Source organism: Aricia agestis, chromosome 20, assembly GCF_905147365.1.
Source record: "Aricia agestis chromosome 20, ilAriAges1.1, whole genome shotgun sequence".
Taxonomy (NCBI): domain Eukaryota; kingdom Metazoa; phylum Arthropoda; class Insecta; order Lepidoptera; family Lycaenidae; genus Aricia; species Aricia agestis.
The window spans coordinates 7,625,711-7,648,356 of NC_056425.1; the positions used below are offsets into that span (position 1 = coordinate 7,625,711).

At 36.8% G+C, this 22,646-nt stretch overlaps 1 protein-coding gene across 2 annotated transcripts in view; it reads left to right on the plus strand.

Annotated features, from left to right (window-relative positions):
• The window catches only part of LOC121737131 (thrombospondin type-1 domain-containing protein 4-like), a 152,392-nt gene that overhangs the window by 22,675 nt on the left and 107,071 nt on the right, over positions 1–22,646 (plus strand). For both annotated transcript variants that reach the window (XM_042128694.1, XM_042128693.1), the window contains exon 2: positions 3,550–3,689. In XM_042128694.1, the coding sequence (XP_041984628.1) occupies positions 3,652–3,689 (38 nt within the window). In that variant the 5' untranslated portion in view covers positions 3,550–3,651. The remainder of the gene's footprint in view (positions 1–3,549; positions 3,690–22,646) is intronic.

Consider the following 22,646-nt stretch of genomic DNA (forward strand, 5'->3'; position numbering starts at 1 on the left):
TTTCCCGTTCCACTAGCTTGTGAGCGTCAGTGATACAAACCCAAGTGGAACGGATTATGGATCGTTTTGAGCGTTTTGAGAAGTTTAAAAAAAGAACTATATATTTTTTTATACATAGGTACATTGAACCGAACTTGGATATTACGATCCTTTTCTTCAAGTCGTAAATAAAAGTAATTTTATTGTTTATAGTTACATTTATTTTAATAAAATAAGTAGGTACATAATATTATATTTGTTTCGTTTTTAGTATTACATTTTTTTACTTATGTAATCATATTTTAATATAGTTAAACTTTTATTATATTTGAGTTTTCACATTGAATCATATTTTAATAACAAAACCACATATTTTGAATATTGACTATTGTCACAATATACATATAAACGTTAGGTAACAATACCGCTTAATGCTTAGTCAAGTACGAGTAAGTTAACAGGTATAGGAGAGATGAGATGTTATTTAATTTATTTAATTAAAATATTATTTGTAATGAAATAATATAAAGGTTTTTTTGTCTCTACTCTCTCCTGAAAACTTTCCAAACATGGCTTTCGCGATATAGTTACGTTAAAATTAAAAAAAAACTAGAACGCCCACTTTGACCCATCTTCGTCAAGGGTCGTTTTGAGCGAAAATGATGACGTCATGAGTGACGTCATAGCCGCTATCAAAACGACCCCGGTCGCCAAAGGGAACGGCAGAAGGGGACGTTTTGAGCGTTTTGGTCAAAATTAACGTCATCTGGAACGCAGCCTAAATGTCAAAAAAAAAAATTGCCGTTGCTTTGATGGTTGCTATGGAAAGAGTTTCTTGTCTTTGTCCACTGAAACTCAAGTCGATGGGTGGTGCCATGCTCGGGAATAAGATATGTAGACATGGGAAAGAAACTGCCATTACTTTCTTCCGAAGAATCGACTGGGAAACCCCGTGCTAGCTACGCAGGGAATGTTTGTATTAGAAGAAAAGTACATATTATAAATAATTAAAACCTTGCATTCCTCTTCAATAAATAATTTACAAACATTACACTTACAATTATATACTAATTTTTTTTTTTATGAAATAAGGGGGCAAACGAGCAAACGGGTCACCTGATGGAAAGCAACTTCCGTCGCCCATGGACACTCGCAGCATCAGAAGAGCTGCAAGTGCGTTGCCGGCCTTTTAAGAGGGAATAGGGTAATAGGGGAGGGTAGGCAAGGGAAGGAAAGGGAAGGGAATAGTTGAGGGTAGGGAAGGGAATAGGGTAGGGGTTAGGGGATTGGGCCTCCGGTAAACTCACTCACTCGGCGAAACACAGCGCAAGCGCTGTTTCACGCCGGTTTTCTGTGAGAACGTGGTATTTATCCGGTCGAGCCGGCCCATTCGTGCCGAAGCATGGCTCTCCCACGTATTTTTATTATTTATTTTAATTATTATTATTTTACTAAATTAAATTTTACTACTATTTTAACTATTATTAACAAACACACTTAACACACAATTGACACACAAATATACCCTTATATTAATTATATATATAATTTACTCTCTACCTCCTTAATCTCTTTTTTTTCCTATACTAAATTATTCATCTGTGGTCACCGCTGTTGGTGCTACATTTAGTAAATATTATAATTGCATACTTTACTAATATTCATGTAAGACTGTTTGGAGACCCCAATATACGAAAATAAAATAAAAAGTAATACGAAATTCACCGGAACATCTAGTAGTGAATAAAATTGGCAACTCTTATTTTCTTACCTTTTTAAGTGTATTATTAATCATTCCTTTTAAAGTATGTATGATGTTTTCTTGTTTTCTAGTGGTGAATTCTGTAAGTCAGATAGGGGTACAAGGCAAAAAAATTATAAAACTAAAGAAATAATATGGTGAACCGTAACTACGAACTCGAACGGTTCAATTTTTCATTTGCAATACAAGCGTTCCAAAAAAATAAATATAGAGTTCAACTTTTAACCATAAACACTCTCTTACTTAACATCTGATCAAAGTGAGTGTAATTTTGTTTATGTCATTGACACGGATAGCGTGTTATTTTCGGGTGATGAAGTTGTCGGCAGTCGATCAGGCGCAGAGTAATCTATTTCAATAACCCTTTCTTACTTTAATAACTTGTATCTAGATGACGCTTGCAACTTTGTTGCGCCAAAATTCGTTTATCGCGCAGGAACCGTACATATTTCGAGATGCAAAGTATCCTATGTCCTTTCCCGGGACTCAAAGTATCTGCGTGTCGAATTACAGCAAAATCGGTCCAGCGGTTTGGAAACAGGAATACTAACATTCTTTAAAGACTACAATTTGAAATCTCAATAATAACAGTTATTATTAAAATAATTAAGTAACAAATGGTAACAATTAAATGTTAATAGCTTCTGTACAATCCAAAGCAATTTTCGACATCAAATAAGGCGAATATATTTTTTGTCTAAGGAATTAGCAGCGAATCCACAGTTATGGCACAGAAGCAAATAATATTATGGTAATGGCCTTACGAACAATACAGAAAATAGTTATGTAATATCAATACAAAAGTAAACGTGTGATGTATTCCTTATACATCATCAAAATCTACCTATGCAGTTTGTAGGTTATGTCTGCTACATCCATTGAGCATGATTTTAATGAAAATGTAAAGACTCGTTGAGTTTTAGAAAATGGTAACTATAGGATTGTTTTTAATCCAAAATGTAAAGTTATCAAGCGACAAATTAATTTCGACACAAAAAATCTCGATAAACTCTAGACTTAAACTTAATAATATTATAATATCTCTTGAACTTCATGATATATTATGGTTATTATTTATGATCTATTATTATAAGTGTTCGCTTTTCTTTTTTAACGTACGAAACCCTTAAAATGCCTTACAAATAGCATAGTACTTGACCTACTAACAAAAATAAAGTATGCCCTTCCTATCTGACATTATGAAGTGAGCGGCCCAAAATATGTTTGAAGATAATCGTAATTATTTTATTACTACGGAAAAATCTATTATTTTAGTTAATAGCCACCTACAAGTCACACGATTTTAAAATCTAAATGCTTTCTTTTTGGTTGACATTCCCTAAAAATCCATACTAATATTATAAATGCGAAAGTGTGTCTGTCTGTCTGTTACCTCTTCACGCCCAAACCGCTGAATCGATTTTAGTGAAATTTGGCATGGAGATACTTTGAGTCCCGGGAAAGGACATAGGATACTTTTTGTCCCGGAAAAATGTACGGTTCCCACGCGATAAACGAGTTTTGGCGTTAAGTGATAAAATGGCCAAATATAATTTCTAGTTACTACAGTCCTTGCAGATATAGTCTTCTTTTTTGCTACAGATTCAAAGTAATCTAAGTGACAAAATGATAAACTCCAATTTTTCTTTGCTACAGATCCCCTGGGGCCCTGAAATTATCTTAGTAACAGGATCTTTAAAAAGAGGAATTGAAGTTTAGCATATCTAAACTCCAATTCCTCTTTTTACAGATCCTCCTGAAATTATCTAAGTAACAAAATGCTAAACTCCAATTTTTCTTTGCTCCAGATCCCCTGAAATGAGCTGAGTGACAAGATGACAAACGTGGGTGTGACATGAGAGGCGGAAAGTGATGTTACTGTGTTAATCTGTAGTGTATTTATTGGAACTATGGAGTTACGAACACATCTACTGGTCTGCATGTTCATGTAAGTATAAGTTTTTAATTTAATTATTTAGATTTTATTTAGGTTTTGGTATGATGTTATGAGATAGTTTAGACATAATCATCTACTACTCAATAATATGTTAACAATATTATTTTTCGGTTTGCCGAAATTGTAGTCAAATTCAGACTTTTTTTTTTATGAAATAAGGGGGCAAACGAGCAAACGGGTCACCTGATGGAAAGCAACTTCCGTCGCCCATGGACACTCGCAGCATCAGAAGAGCTGCAAGTGCGTTGCCGGCCTTTTAGGAGGGAATAGGTTAATAGAGGAGGGTAGGGAAGGGAAGGGAATAGTTGAGGGTAGGGAAGGGAATAGGGTAGGGGTTAGGGGATTGGGCCTCCGGTAAACTCACTCACTCGGCGAAACACAGCACAAGCGCTGTTTCACGCCGGTTTTCTGTGAGAACATGGTATTTATCCGGTCGAGCCGGTCCATTCGTGCCGAAGCATGGCTCTCCCACGTTTAACTAAATTAATATGCGCTCAAGCACTGCAGATTACTAAGTAATCATTCGCGAGTCCCGACCCTACGCTACGCTCTCAGCTCTCTACGATAACAAAAATTTTTTTTTTCCAAATTTGTCATGCAAAGCATTATTGTAATAGCAAAAAAACGAACCTTTAATATTTCATTTACAACGAAAGCATTATGGTAGAATTTTCCGACATTGGCTTTTGCCTTTTACAATCACTGATTTGTAAGTGTTAACAAAACACCATAACTTCCAGTAAAGTTATTGATGTTTATGATGATACGGAGATAGGCTGTAAAAGAGGATAAATATAGCCTATTTATCGTTTCAGTCGTAAACGCTGATTGATAGTTAATAATATGATAACTGTAGTTATGTTGACTCCAATTAAAACATTTTTACTGCTCATTCATAAAACAATCTATTCTTATCATTTATTACTTTTGAAGATTATTTTTATTTATTCGCAACTTTTTTTATAAGAATAAAAAAAGTCGGGAATAAATAAATTGCGAGATGCGCGATGCGAATTGTATAATTGAGATCAGTAAAAAGGTTGCAAATAGTTTTTAGGGTTCCGTACCCAAAGGGTAAAAACGGGAACAAAAAACATATTTTTTGGCCTTTTTAGTTTTTTGCTCTATAAAGGTACGGAACCCTTCGTGCGCGAGTCCGACTCGCACTTGGCCGATTATTAATCCCCGTAAATACAGACCTACAAGGCAATAATTATGACACTGAATGACATTTTAATTGGGGTGTGGATGGTATGCTTTATGATATAACAAAAGCGTTTTCATTTTGGCTACATAATTTAAAATAATACCTGGATGACACTGTCAGTAGTAACTGACACTGTCATCCAGGTATACTTGTATCCAGTAATCCTTGTATCGTAATACAAGATAGCTGCGTTAATCAAGATTTCGGCTACACATTTTAACAGCCTTGTTTATAGAGCCTAGTTTATTCGTATGTACTATCTATACAAATATAAAATGGGAAAGATTATAAAAAGACACATTAAAGGACAACAAAGAAATAGATCCTTAATTACTTTTTTTTGTCATACGTAGTAGTGTATTAACTAGGAACAAGGAAAGGAACTAGGAAGTATATACTTAACCCAATGTTTTATTTTAATAAAGTGACTACTTTTTTATTGCAACTCTCGGTCTTATTACTCGTCTCCTAAACACCCCCTTCAGTCAATTTGTTTTATTCTAGTCACAAAGACGTTATCCAAAAGTTCAGTGGTGCGGTTTCCCTATTCCTTTGTCATTTGCATTTTAAAATGTAGCTGACCTTTTTAGAAATCGTTTTCGTTTAAAAATCGTTTCTGTACCTTTCACTGGCCTATATTTATCTGGTAGACAATTTACACTACAACTAACATTGTCGTCGTGTTTTACGTTTGGCGCTTGTACTATTGTGCTGTCGCTTGGACTAAGTTAGGCTAAGCGCTCCTAAAATTAATGCATCACTTAACGTTTTAGGATTAATTTATATTAGTTTCAGTTAAGTTTGTGCGGAGAATTATCTTGTGCTGGTATTTCAGTGTTAATCTTAAGGCTCCATCTATAGCATTCTTATCTTAAATCTATAGCTAATCTATATCTTATAATCTAAGGCAAAATAAAAAAGTATAAACAAATTTTCAGGGATTTGCAACTGTCGGGACCCACTGTTTGACACTTATCAGTTTTTATCAAACGATATCTGAAAATAGACGTCTAATAGTAATATTGATATAATTTATGTTCGCAGGTATGGTCTACCAGAATCTGATGCCTTTGACGGCAGATTTTCAAAAAATATCCTTGATCCAATAAATTTTTATATTTGCACTTTTCACACACATAATAAGCTGGTAAAGGAATAAAAAAGGTTCAAAATGTTTTATTCCAATTACCTCGGTATTGCTAGAGTCAATTTATTTTCTCACTTTTTGCCACAGATGGCAAAAATTGGACGATATAATTAATTCTGGTAGACCTATAAGAAATACTTTTATCGTCATAATAAAACAACTTAAGGGGGCGACTAACCCTAAATTTTATAATTTATTTTTATACTTGAAAATAAGTCCCGAATTGTTTCATTTTCTAAAATTAGATACTACATTATATTTCCGAGAATTCGATCTGAGCAAAAACACGATATCTTAAAATTTTCTCGATAGAAAAAAAACACAAAGATGCATCTAATTTTCACGATTTTTTCATTTATTGCCATAACCGTGCATTGAACTAAATTAATATTTTAACACATTGTATAAAATTCTATCATTGAGAGATCGACCTAGCGGATTTTTAAAATGTTGTATATTTATCGAGTTATTGAGAAAAAACTAATTTGGCGATGAATCCGCGTCGTTCTTTTTCACCTGGCATATAAAAGACGGGCGTGAGTGTGAAGAGAGAAGGACGATGTTTGATTTTTGGGGTTAGTCGCCCTCTTAAAGCTAAGCATAACGGCGTTTCGAACAGCATTCTCTCGTGTCATTGAATTTTCATATATACGACAATACGGAATCAGAATATTTTAGAATCTGAACGTTTATAATGCAGTTCCCGGGAGAAATTCTACGGGGAGGTGTCAAAATGACTGGTTTATGTGCTGTCGCCCGGACAGCTACTGGTCACAATTTATGATACAAGATATCGACCGTTTTTGGAATACAAAAGATGGTTTGAAAGACTAAAGTGATCTTGTTTTGGCGGTGTTTTTGTAGTAAAAACTTTTTTAACCGCGGCGTTGTGCACTTTTATAGGTATGGGTAAAAATATGTTAAAATTGCGTGACCTCAAAAATTTTTAAGGCAGGATAGAGTGGACCGCCACCGAGTCGTAGAAAAGGAAGTGAAATCTTGTCTTATTATGTCTGTTCTGTTATTTCGTTCTCATTACTGCTGGAACTTTTGAATACTACTTGTTTTAGGTGAAAATATAGAGCTAGCATTTATAAAATAAAATAATAAAGCTTAGGCCAAACCTACGCAACTAGGCTACTGCGTCAAGATGTCAAATGTGTGTTTTGTATACAAAACACACATTTGAAAACGTGACGCTCCGCTTCGCAGTCGCCTGGTCTCGTAGGTTTGACCTAAGCTTAACTCTAATTAACGACAACTCTACCTATATTTCTATGCCAAAATAGATGACGCCAGCAAGTCCGTTGCGCCAAAATTCGTTTATCCCGTGGGAACCGTGCAATTTTCCGGGATAAAAAGTATCCTATTCCAGGGACTCAAAGTTTTGACGTGCGAGAGCCATGCTTCGGCACGAATGGGCCGGCTCGACCGGAGAGATACGTCCTCACAGAAAGCCGGCGTGAAACAGCGTTTCGCCGAGTAAGTGAGTTTACCGGAGGCCCAATCCCCTACCCTTTTCCTTTCCCTACCCTCCCCTATTTCCTTCCGTACCCTCCCCTATTCCCTTCCGTACCCACCCCTATTCCCTTCCGTACCCTCCCCTATTCCCTTCCCTACCCTCCCCTATTACCTCTTAGAAGGCCGGCAACGCACCTGCAGCTCTTCTGATGCTGCGAGTGTCCATGGGCGACGGAAGTTGCTTACCATCAGGTGACCCGTTTGCTCGTTTGCCCCCTTATTTCATAAAAAAAAAAATCTCCATACCCAGGAAAATCGGTTCAGCGCTTTGGGTGTGAAGAGGTAACAGACAGACACACTTTCGCATTTATAATATTAGTATGGATATCAATAAGAATCTTATTAGTTTAATAGTATAAGTTTTACATACAAAAAACAGTATCATATTATTAAGACGTATCCAATTTATTTTAAATCAAGTTCGGTTGTATTCACAAAAAACTGATTGATTGAATTAAAATTGATAGACGCTTTCAACACTTGTCACTGGTAGTCTAACTAGTTAATTAGTCCGTTAATGTCGGTTTGATTAACGTTAAATGTCCGTCCAAAATGTCATGTTGTTGTTTAATGACTTAATTAAAATAATTACTTTGTAATTTTTAATTAATTTTCATTTCTTTGAGATATGAGGATTTTAGGCTAGAATATTGACATATTGACATGAAACTAATGTTTAAGCACGGACTTCATGGGATGCGCAGGTTTTGCGGGCTTTGTGGAGTCTGTAGGGAATTCTGATTCCACCCGCCCATCCGTGAGTATGCGGATCCCGCGGGGGCACGGGTTTTCTGCAGGGCTTGCGGCGTGCAAGAATTCTTTAGGGTTTCGGGATTTTGCAGGATGTGCAAATTCTGCATACGTACGCGAACTTTGCACAGCATGGCGAAATCTAAGTAAGCAATTACCGCGAGGTTTTTTTTTTTACCAAAAAAACTTTATTTAACTATTTCTCATCTAGTACGAAAAAAATCATTTGTAGAATAATTTTCCTGAGTCATTGAAGCAATGTCAATGATCGTTGTCAAAGGACCACATGCGTTGATGACAATTGATGGCGGTTCGATTCCCAATTACCGATGTCGCCTGTGTCAATGTTCATACCCCGTCTGTGATACACATTCCATTGACAATAAACTACACGTGTTTTGTTTGAAAAATTAACTTCGGGCTACCTCCCGAACCGGTGGTAGGCATAGAGGTAACAGACAGACAGACAGAATTATAAAATAAGGTAAATCGTTAACACCAAGTGTACTTTGGCGGAATTAATGACGAATTTGGTACCTACTTAAGGTGTGAAATCGAACTTTTACCCAATTTTGTGATTATTTTTGTTGTTTCATAATGTAAAATAATTATTAAGAATAATTTCAAGTATTTTGTATGACAGCTCTCACATATTCTCTCAATTAATATTTACCTCACAACTCTTACAAGAGAACAATCAAAGCATCATTACTATTTACAAATGATCGAAAACTCTTGAACTTTGATCATTTATTGATATGTCCGTCTCGCGCCGGTTGAATAGGTGATAAAGTTATTAATTATATTTATTAACGGCTAAGTATTTGATTAATGACTTCGTGCAACGGCACGCGGACGTGTTATGCGGGACGCGCGCAGCTAGAATACATGTTTATGGTAAACGCCATGCAGTAGAGAACAAGTAATTTTTAAGTATTCCTCAGAATATCCATACTAATAATGAAAAGGCGTTAATGTTTCGGTCTGTCTGTAACCTTAACCGCAGAATCGATTTTGATGAAATTATGCCTGGATATATTTTGAGTCCCGAGAAAGGACAAAGTATAGTTTTTATCCATGAAAACGTAAGTTTCACGTATGACAAACCAACTAAGGCGCAAAGAAGATGCGGACAATATAAATTTCAGTAGGAAAATTCACAAATTAAAACACGATAAAAAAATCAAATATAAAAATATTACGCTACAATTATAGTCAACTTCAATCTAGGGAGTAAATAATAAACATAATGGATTCTAGGAACCCTTCTATTTCCAGCTGTCTACAATAGAATACAATATGTCCACTTTTACTTTATTGTAATTGGGAGAAAATTTACGACTGGAATATGATTTCATTGGGTTTTATTGCAACTTTCCTTTGCATACAGAATATATTATTATTTTTATTGCATTTTGTGTGTGATGCATTTCATATAATATTGCAAAAGGAAATATTGATATCAGAAGTTAGCTGTTACATTTATTAAGTTATATAGAAAATTGTTTATCGCTCTGGAACCGTGAATTTTCCTGAGAAAATGTCTTTGGACTTGAACAATCTTACAACAAATTTTATTAAAATTCACTCCGTGGCTTAAGCATAAAGAACTCATTTTCGCACTTACAATATATCATCATTTTTAGCTCGAAAACCCGGGTTTTTGGGATCACGAAAAAACCCGGGTTTCAAAAATGGAACCCGGGTTTTTCGAGCTTTTCGGGTTTTCGTTTTTTTGATTATTATTAAAGGCAAAAAACTATAACAGAATAAGACGTAAAATCAAGTTTTATAACTGGACATAATTAGTTCGTGAACGCATTTAATTGCGCTTACGACAAAAAAGTCTCGGCATGAAAATTAGGATAAGAGTTTTAATGACACCACTTATATGGTGGCCTAATGGGCGGTGATTATCAACTACGTAACTAGGTATTAAAAGACAAAGGTTGAATACTTCTGAAGTCGGAGTTATACTACACGGCCGTAGCTAGGGGGGGGGGGGGCATCGTGGGGCAACGCCCTACCTTAAAATCATAATGCCCTACCTTAAAAATACCAAAAAACCCAAGAAAATCAATCAATTATGATTTTTTTTACTTCCGCCCTACCTGTAACCAATGCTGCCCTACCTCAAATCTGACTTTAGCTACAGCCCTGAGTTACTACCTTCCTAAATGTACTTACTACGTAGGCAACTAGGCACTAAGTAGGAGGGGCATGTCGTACCCACCACTGTAACACTTTGAAACATACCCTCGTTTTTTCTACCATTTAGAGATTGTTCGTCATACAATAAAATGTTCAACTTTTAAGCCCCTTCATTTGTATGGACAACTAGCTGTCCCGGTGAACTTCGTGTCACTTTAAAACCTTCCCTGGACTTCTACGAATATTTTAAGACTAAAATTAGCCCAACCCGTTCAGCCGTTTTCGAGTTTTAGCGTTACTAACATAATTGAAAATATATTTTTATATTTTTGACTTTTAAGTATTATTAAAAAAAAAAAAGTTTTTAAGACTTTTTCAGGAAATTTAATTTTTTTTGTAGATTTTTTCTCTCCGTAAGAACCATCCTCGTACTTCAAGGAATATTTAAAAAAAAAGAATTAGCGAAATCGGTCCAACCGTTCTCGAGTTTTGCGCTTAGCAACACATTCAGCGACTCATTTTTATATTATAGATATAGCAATATTAAAAAAAATAAAACACAGAACGCCTCATGTAGTATATCTGTATTTTGTAAGTACACGTGACGTAAAAGAAAAGCGTACCTGCGCTAGTCGTTATTAAATCAAAAGGTCACAAAGGAATCAAGTCTTTTTGAGAGGCAAATTCAGTGAACATCAAAGAGATTCTTCGAGCTTATTACTATTTATTGCAAGCTGAATATTTCATCTCTGGATGTCATTTCATAGGCAAACTACAATACTCTGAATTTAACAAAAGTTTTCATACGTCCGTTTTTGTACGTTGTAAGTACTTTTTTTTGCTGTGAGCGTCAAAGTTGTGAGCGTCCGTGGCCTAATGGGTAGACCTTCCGTTCGCACTCCTAGAGGGTGCAGGTTCGAACCCGGGTGGAGGCGTGTACCAATGAGACATTTTCTGATCTCAAGTACATAATACGGACGCTCGTACGGTGAAGGAAAACATCGTGAGGAAACCCGCACGTAGTTGGTCCCAGCCCAGACGTATTGACTAGTTCTTTCCTCTGGACTAGGCTGACTATGATGCGAGAATGCCGTATGCGCTTGGGCAACCATACGGACATTTAAAAATCTTGTCCCAGGCACTACAGTATTTGAGGAGTGGTTACTTCGCTCTGAAAAATACTGTATAGATCATCCACAATGGATGTAAAGGCCTAGTTTTTAAGTACTTTAATCGAAAACGGATGGTTGCCCTGTCATAATTGAATAAAGCCTTATAAGGTAGTCTTTTTTCCGACTGTCCAAATATACAGATATCTGTCACCGATGAGGTCTTTACGACCTCACGCCAACAAATATGTCAATATTTCAATAAAAACTCACAACAGGTTCACCATAATGTAAACTTTATGATAATGGTTCAAACCTACGCCATATTAAATCTGTCACTTTTATTTACTTTTGCTGCATAAAAATTAGATTTTTTATTATTTCCTAATTGGTTATCTTTTGCATAACACTCGTAACGTCAGAGTATAAAATATAGGCATTATTTTATACGCTGTCCAAATTGCATGAGATTTTGTAGAAAGAGCGCACCTGACCCTAACTTGACTATATACTTTAACCTAGATCTAAAAATCTGTAAGGTCTAGAAAACAGATTTTTGACACAAGTAACTTCAGTGCATGAAGATTAAATGTTCAAGACGAAAACACGATTACTGAAAAAATTCTCGATAGTTTCTTTTTTACAAAAATCCTTGTTTTAGACACATTTTTGCTTGGATCTTCGAAGTTTGCTGTTTTTTCATAATCATTATAGTTTATCTTTTATTTAAGTAAAACTAACTTGGCGATGATTCCGCGCCGTCCTTTTTCACCTGGCATATGAAAGACGGGCGTGAGTGTGAAGAGAGAAGGACAATGTTTGATTTTTTGAGTCAGGAACGCTCTCTCATCTCAGCCACTCAACTGGACAAACAAAAACACTTCTACAATTTCCTAAAAAACAGTTACGTACAAACCGTTGCACCTTGCAGCGCATAAATTCAATACGATTGAATATAACACGATAAATACTAAATGTAAATAAAATGGCCTATGACAAGACATTTCCTGACCGACAAACAGTAAGCACTTTACAATAACTCTGGCGATCATTTCTCCGTCAAATGTTATTTACTGCAAATCACTAACGGTAGTAGCAATGGGCTTGACCATATGTTTGCCATAAGGAAGGGCTGTCTGATTAAATCAATTGTAAAATTGGTAAGGATATAAAAGCGAGTTAAGTCAATGGGTCTTTTTGACCCAATATCGTCAACAATGTAATTTTCCTGTTCGAAAGCAGTGCATGCGTTAAATGTAACTCTAGCTTTCCTTATCAGCTCTACCGTCGTGAATTATTTTCTCTATTTATACATTTTTTTGGTAATAAAATGTGCAAAAAACACCATTACTCGCAATATTAATTCAATATATTTTGTAACATTCTTACAAGGATCTCGACGTACTTGGATGACATTGTAATGTTTTTTACATACTTAATTATTATGATATTTATATTATGACACTTTATAACAAGGTGTCACTTACATCTTACAGGCGGCGGCATTAATTCCAAAAGTCAGCAGATGATCAGACGGACTTCTAAGCTAAAAAGCAGTAAAATAATTTATTATATGTCTCAGATTTTTGGATTTCTTTGGACTCTTCTTGTCTTTTTAATCTTATGGTGTGGTTGGCTTACATCTTATTTTCGCCTTTATCCTCCCGTTAGCTGCTGTGAAAGGTATGACGTAGACTTAGCTGGTCATGATGATGAGACTAATAAAAGTTTGAAAAGGATATTTTGACATTTGAAATAAAATGTTTTTAATAAAGATAATTATAATAATAAGTAATAATTGCTATAAATAATGCTAAAATATAAAACAAAGACTACCTAAACTAAATCTAAGTTTTGTGGGCAAACAAAAAAAAAACTTAATATATCAATGACTATGACATAGAGGTACTGTTCAAAATAATTTTGTCTCTAACATAACGGGACCTTTATGCCAACGCCATAAGGACTACCTACAGATACTCCGAGGTAAAAATATATTCATGAATAAGATGCGTTGGATTTTTTACTTGCGGTGATTGACCTGTCAACATTACCTCAAGGCTGTATCTATCATTATTTGCTATTCAAAATCTCGACACTCCAAACTGGTCGCGCATTTTGTATAAACGTCTCAATAATTGAATAATTTTGTGTTGAAGATTGCATCTAGGTTAACTGTCGAGTAACTGACGAATAGCTTGAGTCATTAAGTTTAGCAGAAATGTTGCATTATTGCATATAACCGTCCCAAATGGACCAATGTCAAATTAGGGTCGAAATGACTTATAGGTACTTATTATAACACTTTAAACTTTCGCGTTGCATTATAAGTAAAACTTTTTACTCGTTTTTTTTTTATGAAATAAGGGGGCAAACGAGCAAACGGGTCACCTGATGGAAAGCAACTTCCGTCGCCCATGGACACTCGCAGCAACAGAAGAGCTGCAGGTGCGTTGCCAGCCTTTTAAGAGGGAATAGGGTAATAGGGGAAGGTAGGGATGGAAAGGGAACGGAATAAGGGAGGATAGGGAAGGGAATAGGGTAGGGGATTGGGCCTCCGGTAAACTCACTCACTCGGCGAAACACAGCGCAAGCGCTGTTTCACGCCGGTTTTCTGTGAGGACGTGGTATTTCTCCGGTCGAGCCGGCCCATTCGTGCCGAAGCATGGCTCTCCCACGTCAAGTGGACTAACTAACTAACTAGTAAGAGTAACATTACTACTAGAATAAGACGCGTTAAGTCCCGGTTAAAAAGATTTAAGATACTTATTAGTTTCCATTTCGGTCACATGCAAAAGAGGTGTATGAAGCAGCAGTCTTGTCAAGTGAAAGATGATGTGTTGCCAAGATGAGTCGTGAAAGCCTTCCTGGTGGTTTCCAAATCACAGCCAAGGAAAATAAGAAAATATTTTTTATCACGACATATTTATACGATTTGATACCTCCCTCCCTTGCCACACTGCATATGCGTAAATACACTCGCATGCAATAATGATTGCACGCTCATATTTTGAAGACGAATTTGTTTGTGTGGTGGTTGTACAAACAAGAGTCGTAAAGTCAACTTTTTCCATTCCGACTATCCGACTTTGCCGCTCGTACGCGCTTAACTTCTTTTTTTTTTTTTTTTAATGAAATAAGGGGGCAAACGAGCAAACGGGTCACCTGATGGAAAGCAACTTCCGTCGCCCATGGACACTCGCAGCATCAGAAGAGCTGCAAGTGCGTTGCCGGCCTTTTAAGAGGGAATAGGGTAATAGGAGAGGGTAGGGAAGGGAAGGGAATAGTTGAGGGCAGGGAAGGGAATAGAGTAGGGGTTAGGGGATTGGGCCTCCGGTAAACTCACTCACTCGGCGAAACACAGCGCAAGCGCTGTTTCACGCCCGTTTTCTGTGAGAACGTGGTATTTATCCGATCGAGCCGGCCCATTCGTGCCGAAGCATGGCTCTCCCACGTATAACTTAATAGCTTGTTATAATAATATAATAAGTAATAAAGAGCCACCTGACTTCCCAAAAAACTTTCTACCAGCCATAAAGCTGTAATTGAGATTTAACTACCAGCCTGTTGACATCCGACACCCACGTGTACATGGATTTTAAGCCGCCAATAAAAACAATGATGAATGACCCTACACTATCGGAAACTATGCAAAACAGTATGCTAATAGGAGAAGGTTAGAACAACAGGTAGTTATTATACTATGTCTATAAATCTATTTAATAAAATTATTTACATGTAAGTATCGATTTTAGTTGGCGAAATTTTTTTGAAATTTTTGTATGCTTCGGTCTGAGAATCGGTCCACATATTTTGTATTCCATATTCAAAATAACGTAGAATATCATGAATCAACAAAAATACAGAATTTTATGGATAGTAGTTACAAGATTGTGATATTTTTTTTACGTAGGCAAAGCCGCGGGTCGGTTAGAAACAATTATATTATAATGAATTGAATCTAATTAGAACACAATATGATTTAACTAAAATATTTGTATTTATAATGAAATAATGTATTATGCTAGGGAGTGACCATCGCGTGGACACTATGACTAATTATAATATCTTACCATTGTTAATTATTATGCATTTTTCAAACTTATGCACGAGGTAGAGTAATTTAAATAAGTAAACTTCTGTGTTTTATTCTAAAGGACATTACTTATTTTGACAAGCCCTATTCTGATTGCCTAAGGGCTCATTTTCATTAGTCGTTAACTCGTACGGTATACAGCATACGGGGAGTCTATGATAACGAATGGCGCATGTCTATTGGTCGTGGCATGATCTCCCGCACCCCGCATGCGGGTTCTATCGACCAGTGAAAATGCGCCATTAACTATGGATACCTTAAATTCCTTGTATTGTTTCGATTTTAGTTTGGGGTCAACCATTTTGGTTTTTTTTGAGCCGATATACGTGGGAGAGTCATGCTTGGGCATGAATGGGCCGGCTCGACCGGAGAACCGGCGTGAAACAGCGCTTGCGCTGTGTTTCGCCGAGTGAGTGAGTTTACCGGAGGCCCCATCCCCTACCCTATTCCCTTCATTATCCTCCCTTATTCCCTTCCCTTCCCTTCCCTTCCCTAGCCTCCCCTACTACCCTATTCCCTCTTTAAAGGCCGGCAACGAACCTGCAGCTCTTCTGATGCTGCGAGTGTCCATGGGCGACGGAAGTTGCCTTCCATCAGGTGACCCGTTTGCTCGTTTGCCCCCTTATTTCATTAAAAAAGAAAATATCCGATGAAGGTGTAATTTTTTCAAACGCTATTTTGTTGCTATATTTGTCACATTATTTTTACTTTTTTAAACTCCAGTAAGGCTTTTTTATCAATTAGCTGTGTTAATACATTATAATATTACTTACTTACTTCTAAAACTCTTTTACTTACCGTACCCACTACTGGTCACTTCAACCACTAAACCATTGACCCTCAGTAAACATCCTGCGTATTATAATTAGAAGGCGTGCAGTAAGTGGCATAACTAATTGGTTTGACGGGCTACCGGTAACTGGATGAACTAGTCAAATTTTAATTATGTTTTGGTTAGCGCAGACCGGCCACAAACGATTGCTAAGAAATTACATAATACAATCAATATACACAGCCAAGCCATTCTCGAGTACCTGATGGGTTGATAGGCGTACGAACTTAGAGTACGCGGGTTTTAAGTTCGCGAACTTACTCGGCTCGCGTCGGTGACACACATAAAGTCAATATACCTAGCGGAATAGAGAAACAAAGGCCTGAGCAAGAGAGACGTCACTATCAGTAACACTGCGTGGTAAAAAGAGACGTGTGATACATGACAGCAGCACTCTTTTTTGACGTCCAGTCGGCACTTGCCGCACGTTGACAATTTAATCTCATAGAAATCATGTTCAATTATGCTTGTATATGTGTATACGTACACATATTTTTACACACAGATGAAACCAATTTTGGTTTCGTTTGACAGCTCGAGATTGTTGCTCTATTCCGCTAGGTATATTAACTTTATGGTGACACACGAGAATCGCTCACACTGGATTAGCATGCCCCCATGCAGGCTCGCGGCTTGCGGCGCTTTGCTGACACACAGGCGATTAAGATCGCCGAGCCATAAGTCCGCGTACCTACTATAATTACTCGCACGTCTGTCACCCCTTTGAAAGTCAAGTCCTTTTTTTTTTTCATAAAGCGATACAACAGAAACTAGCATGGAGGCAATATATTCAAAGACCAAATATTATTTTGTTTTGGAGGTGGGTCACAAATGACACTTCTTAATTAAATTCCGCCACCAAATAAGTTTGAGAACCGTTGCAGTATACAGTCCATCTAACCATCTTCATACCAGCCCGCTGGAATAGGACGCAAATAATGCATCTTTAGACTATATTACCGCTTAGTTTTGACACACCATAATATTATATTCAATGTTTAAAGCAAAATACACTAGATTATATTATTTCTATTATTTTATTACTAAAAAGTGTTTCGAAAAACACAATATGGCATTTTGTTGCGTGTAAAATTCGCATAATATAATATTGTATTTATCTCATATTATTTTTATGTCTCGTCTGCGCTGATCTTTAACGTAATGCACGTAATTTAAAAGATTATATTTTAAATAAATTATTTTAACATTTTTTAACCTTACTCAACACTCAACAGTAAACATTTTCTTTTAATTAGTAGTTAGTTTTAAGTGAAGTTAAAAAATCTTACAACTACTTTTACTAGAAACACGAAAACTCTACTCACATAATATACAAGGGACAAACTAAAAATATACTTTATTAATTAGCATATATAGAACATATTTTCTCTACAATTCGAATTATCGTACAGATGTACCATCGAAGAATTTGATTTAAATTAATTCAATTGGTCAGAAAATGGCAATTTAATGTAATTCGCGATCTGTCGCTAGGTTTGACAAAGTGCGACCAATTTATGTAGGTCCGTCAACTGCCTAGGAATCAATTTCCTCAATGGTACCTACATACACGGAAAGGCACTATGGATGTTAGAAGTATGAACTACTCCGTATAATTCTAAAGTAAAAACAAACATTTTTCCTCTATTACGTCATTTTCACCTCATGAACGGAGTCAGTGACACAAAAAGCCCCGGCTCCACTGCCGAGCACTTAACCCATATACCGGGTCGGAGTGAGCAGAACTCCTGTGTGTTGCTGCCTTAACTTGAAACAAGTTGAAAAAGGTTGAAATGTTTGCTTTGCGAATCTTCTTTAAAAATGGATGCTTCATTTTTTCAAGCTTTCTGAAATACAACGTTTGAATAAAGATTTTAATGTGTTCAAAGTGTCCCTTTTGCTATGGTTTTTTGATAAGTTTACTGGCTGTATAAGTAAAATCGTAAGGCCTTCCAGTTAAACAACATAGTCACTTTTAACTTTAGTACAACATCAGCGGTCTGCTCCACCTCCGTCTTACAAATTTTCGATCATGGCAGGTGGGGTGTATATAACATTATTTGCCAAAAAAGTAGACTTGACTTCTAGTAGCTTCGACATGATTGATGATACATTACTGTAACATATGTTATTGCAATTAAATGGTCGCGATTTAGGCGCGTCGCCACGGCTCATGGCCTCCCAATGTGGGCCACGAACCACGATTCGCACCACTACCATCTTTTGTCTGATTGCCAGGAACTATTAGCGGTGATTCAGTGCTCTATTTAATTCAAAAGCGAGGCCTCCCGAATTGAAAATGTTATATGCGGTCACAATTACCGTAAAGAATTCTGGACAACCAATTGGCTCATTTGAATCAATGATAGCAAATTTTTGGCTACAGTGGAAATGTTCTAGAGTCATAAAGAGTTAAAGAGTCAACATTGGATTTACTTTAGAGTTTAGACTTTAGTGGTATAAACTGCAAATAATAATCTAGAGTCCAGACGGCGAATCGTGGCGCAAAACTACATGTAAAAATCGAAATATGTATAAAAATCTGTACCATTATTTGAAGGTGTGGTCTAGCAGACGTAGCGAATAAAATGCACGTAATATTACTTTGATATTATACGGTTTGAAGTAACAAAACAATGCTTAAGATCTGTATTTGTGTAGCGAAATTAAATTTAAGGACCCGGCTGTTTGAAGAAAAGTGCTATTGAAAACACTATCTATAATAATATTATAAGACGTGGTGGTAGGCACCAAGTAGGACATTTTGATAGAGTTTGTTGCTTACCAATTTTGATATTATATTAATTTGAAACATCATAATAACATGACATACTGTCAAGGATTCTAAGCTCAATTTATCTCTAAAGACGTGATAATTAGTTAATTATTAAAGTTGATAAAATATTATTTTTATCAACTTTACTGAAGATACAATAATTAACTACACATAATATATTTTTTATAGCACCCTATGGGTTGTTGGTATTTATTCACACTCAGTTATAAACCCTTTTAATTTAATATTTATCTACTACATAGTACTGGACTCAATGTAGTAAATTATAGTTATTCCTGCTTAGACCTGTTTTAGAAGGCCTAAGCTATTTCTGTGTGTAACTCGTATTTTTTCCCATGATTTTTTTTTCTTACCATTATTTCTGATGTATGCTTTGTATGAGGTGATTAATAAAACGTTTTTTTTCACAAATGCAGTGTAGTTACGAAAAAAATATGTGTAACATACGGAGACTGCCACGGTAAAGCTATGCATAGCATTTTTATCAACTTATGCAATTATAATAATAATTCGCATACGTCTACGCACACAAACACTGTGCCTAAGCCTAGCAACGCCGCATTGACTGTTGTGTTTGTCTTAGGTTCTTTTCGTCACGGAATTTCTTAATGCGGTTGCCGCGCTCAAGTCCGCGACAAAAGCTATGCAAAAGGTTAAAAACTTTAAGGACGCTATCACAAAAATTATTACAAAAATTAGCAGGTCAATACGAATATCGACGTTAAGGACATTCAAATAACATTCAATATCAGCGCCTTATAAATTGAAATGTTATTTATTTTTATATACAGTATTTAGCTATTTTAGCTATTTTTTTTGTTTTATTATAAAATTGGGGCCGTCTATAGACTGTTCGTCCATATCCTTTTTTTGTTATTTTATTATTTAGATTTTTCGCACCAAGGATAATTGAAATAATATTATGAATTTTAATTAATTGTGGTCCATCACGCCATGGACACTTTTTTTTTTTTTAATATATATGTGTATATATATATTTAATAGAATAGAGTATAATATGTTATACATATAATAAATAAATATATACATTTATTGTTTTATAAATTGCATAATAATAATATTAATGTTTTGAACGGTGAGGTCCCAGTCGGTGTGGCGGCCAGTAGATCCGACATTTTCCGATTTCCTTAGATTTTATGCTGCTCCACCCTTTGCCTTTAGATGTTGTGACATTGGCTTGGTGGAGAGGGGTCACTCAAGCTGGGTGGAGTTTCTAGGTTGTTAAAAAGATATCGTTCTGTGTCGAATCTACCCGCCATGTGGCTTAGGACTTTATCGTTCCTGTCTTTTATAGCCATTTTTATATTATAATCTTTTATGTGTTCGGTTGACACCTCCGTGGCTCTTTTTATGAAGCTTGCCACAGCGTCTCCATCAGTGTCAGTGTAATAGACACAGGTGTTAGTGTGCCGGGATATAGCTACAACTGCATGAGGAACGCTGTCATGGATTGCCAGCTTTCGGGACTTGGTCTGTATGATGATCACCGAAGGACTCGTTAATGACTGAGCTTCATGGATTGTGAGGACGCGAGAGTCCGTTCCCGATCCATAGCCTGTATTAGTGAGGGCTGCTTTCTCCTCTTGTGTGTGGACAAGATACAGGGTATTTAGATCGGTTTTAGGTATTCTCGCTCCTGTATACTTCATTAGCTTTAGGGACCGCACAATTTCCTTCGATGAATAGATGTTATTGTAGACCATGTTTAAGGCGTATGCCACATCCATAGGGCTCCTGTGTGTGCAAGACAACTCCTGGGTGATGTTGGTTACCAGGTTTGGACGAGTGTAATTAAGTTTAAAGAGGTTTTCACGCTCTATAAACGGAAGTTGGTTAATATCTCCAATGAGGATGACATCGTTGGCGCCTGTTAACTGATTCGCCATGACGATTGAGCCGAAATGGTTCATGAGGGCCTCGTCAACTATCAACCTTTTGTAGGTTCCTTTTGTCCCATTTACCAGCAAAGAGGCCATGGTACGAACTTTATCTTTAACTTTGTTGCCAGTTCGTAGCGATAGCCTTTGCTTTAGATCCTCGGCTGCTTCGATTGTAGTTGTTATTATAACGTCTGTTTCCTCATTGAAGTTATTAATGATCCAAGTTGTCTTCCCACATCCAGGAACCCCATTGACCCACGAGTAGTTGATAGGTTATGGCGAATATGTCCCAGTCCATGCTAGATTCGGGGTCCCCAGATAGGACTTCTGCCATTTCTAGTATCCTGTCTTCCAGCATTATTCTGGTACATTCCGCTATTACCACTATTGGATCCTCAGATTTTGTAATAAATTTGAGTGTTCCCGTGCGTTTTGTCTCATCCTCGTCCAGAACCACGAATCCGCAGTCGGCACTTAATGCCGCCATATACTGCCCTGTCATCGCCCCAGCAATTATTGTGGAGGTGACATTGTCGTATATGGCAGCTTTTGCATCCTCGAGTCTCACTTCTAACAGCTTTTGATTTTTCCGCTGATAGGCCTGCATGATCTTATTGCAGGTCAAGAGCTTTATGGTCTTGTTTGCTCTTATTATTGCCTGGAACTCGAGGAAGGCATTTATTATATGATCTTCGGGGCTCTGGGCCAATCTGAGTTTTGGCGGGAGCACTTGCCCGAGATCGGCCCTATATCTTTTGTTTTTATTTGCCGGTGTTTGTGTAGATGGTTCCCTCAAAAAAGCCTCCATTGCTAAAGCCTGCCGATTTGTTTGTGACGAAGCCTTGATCCGAGAAAGGGTGTTTTTATCCTCGATCATTCTTTCACGATGAAGTACTTTTTTGATGGATCCCACAAACGCTTTTAATTTGGCCATTGAGTTTAGAGACTTCTTAATTTCATTTTTATCTCTCTCTTTCTCATCCTCTTTTTTGTCCTCCCGTGATGCTTGGAGTCGTTCACTTGCGGAGGATGAGTTCGCCTTATTACTGGGTTGGGACGCTGCTGGCTGATCATCACGATTCCTTTTGAGGAAGCTTAGGTCATCCCCTCGGTTCTCGTAGACGATTATCTCATGATGTTCTGAGGCTTTTACTATTCCATAGTAATTTGCAGCCCTGCCTTTGTCCTGTCCCAGTGACATTGCGTCTACGCTGATTATGCGTGGGGTGGTACTGTGTCTTATCCCCATTGCTCCCAACTCCTTCAAAGACAAACATGCCCGTTCAAAGGCTGTTTGCGCGTCCCATTCGAATACTATTATCGTTTTGGTGTCTGATTTCAGTACTCTGCATGGTTGGCCAGCGAAGGTAGTTGTTGGGAGAGCTAAATATTTGCTCATTTTCATGTTCGTCTTTGATGTACTTCCGTTTAGGATTG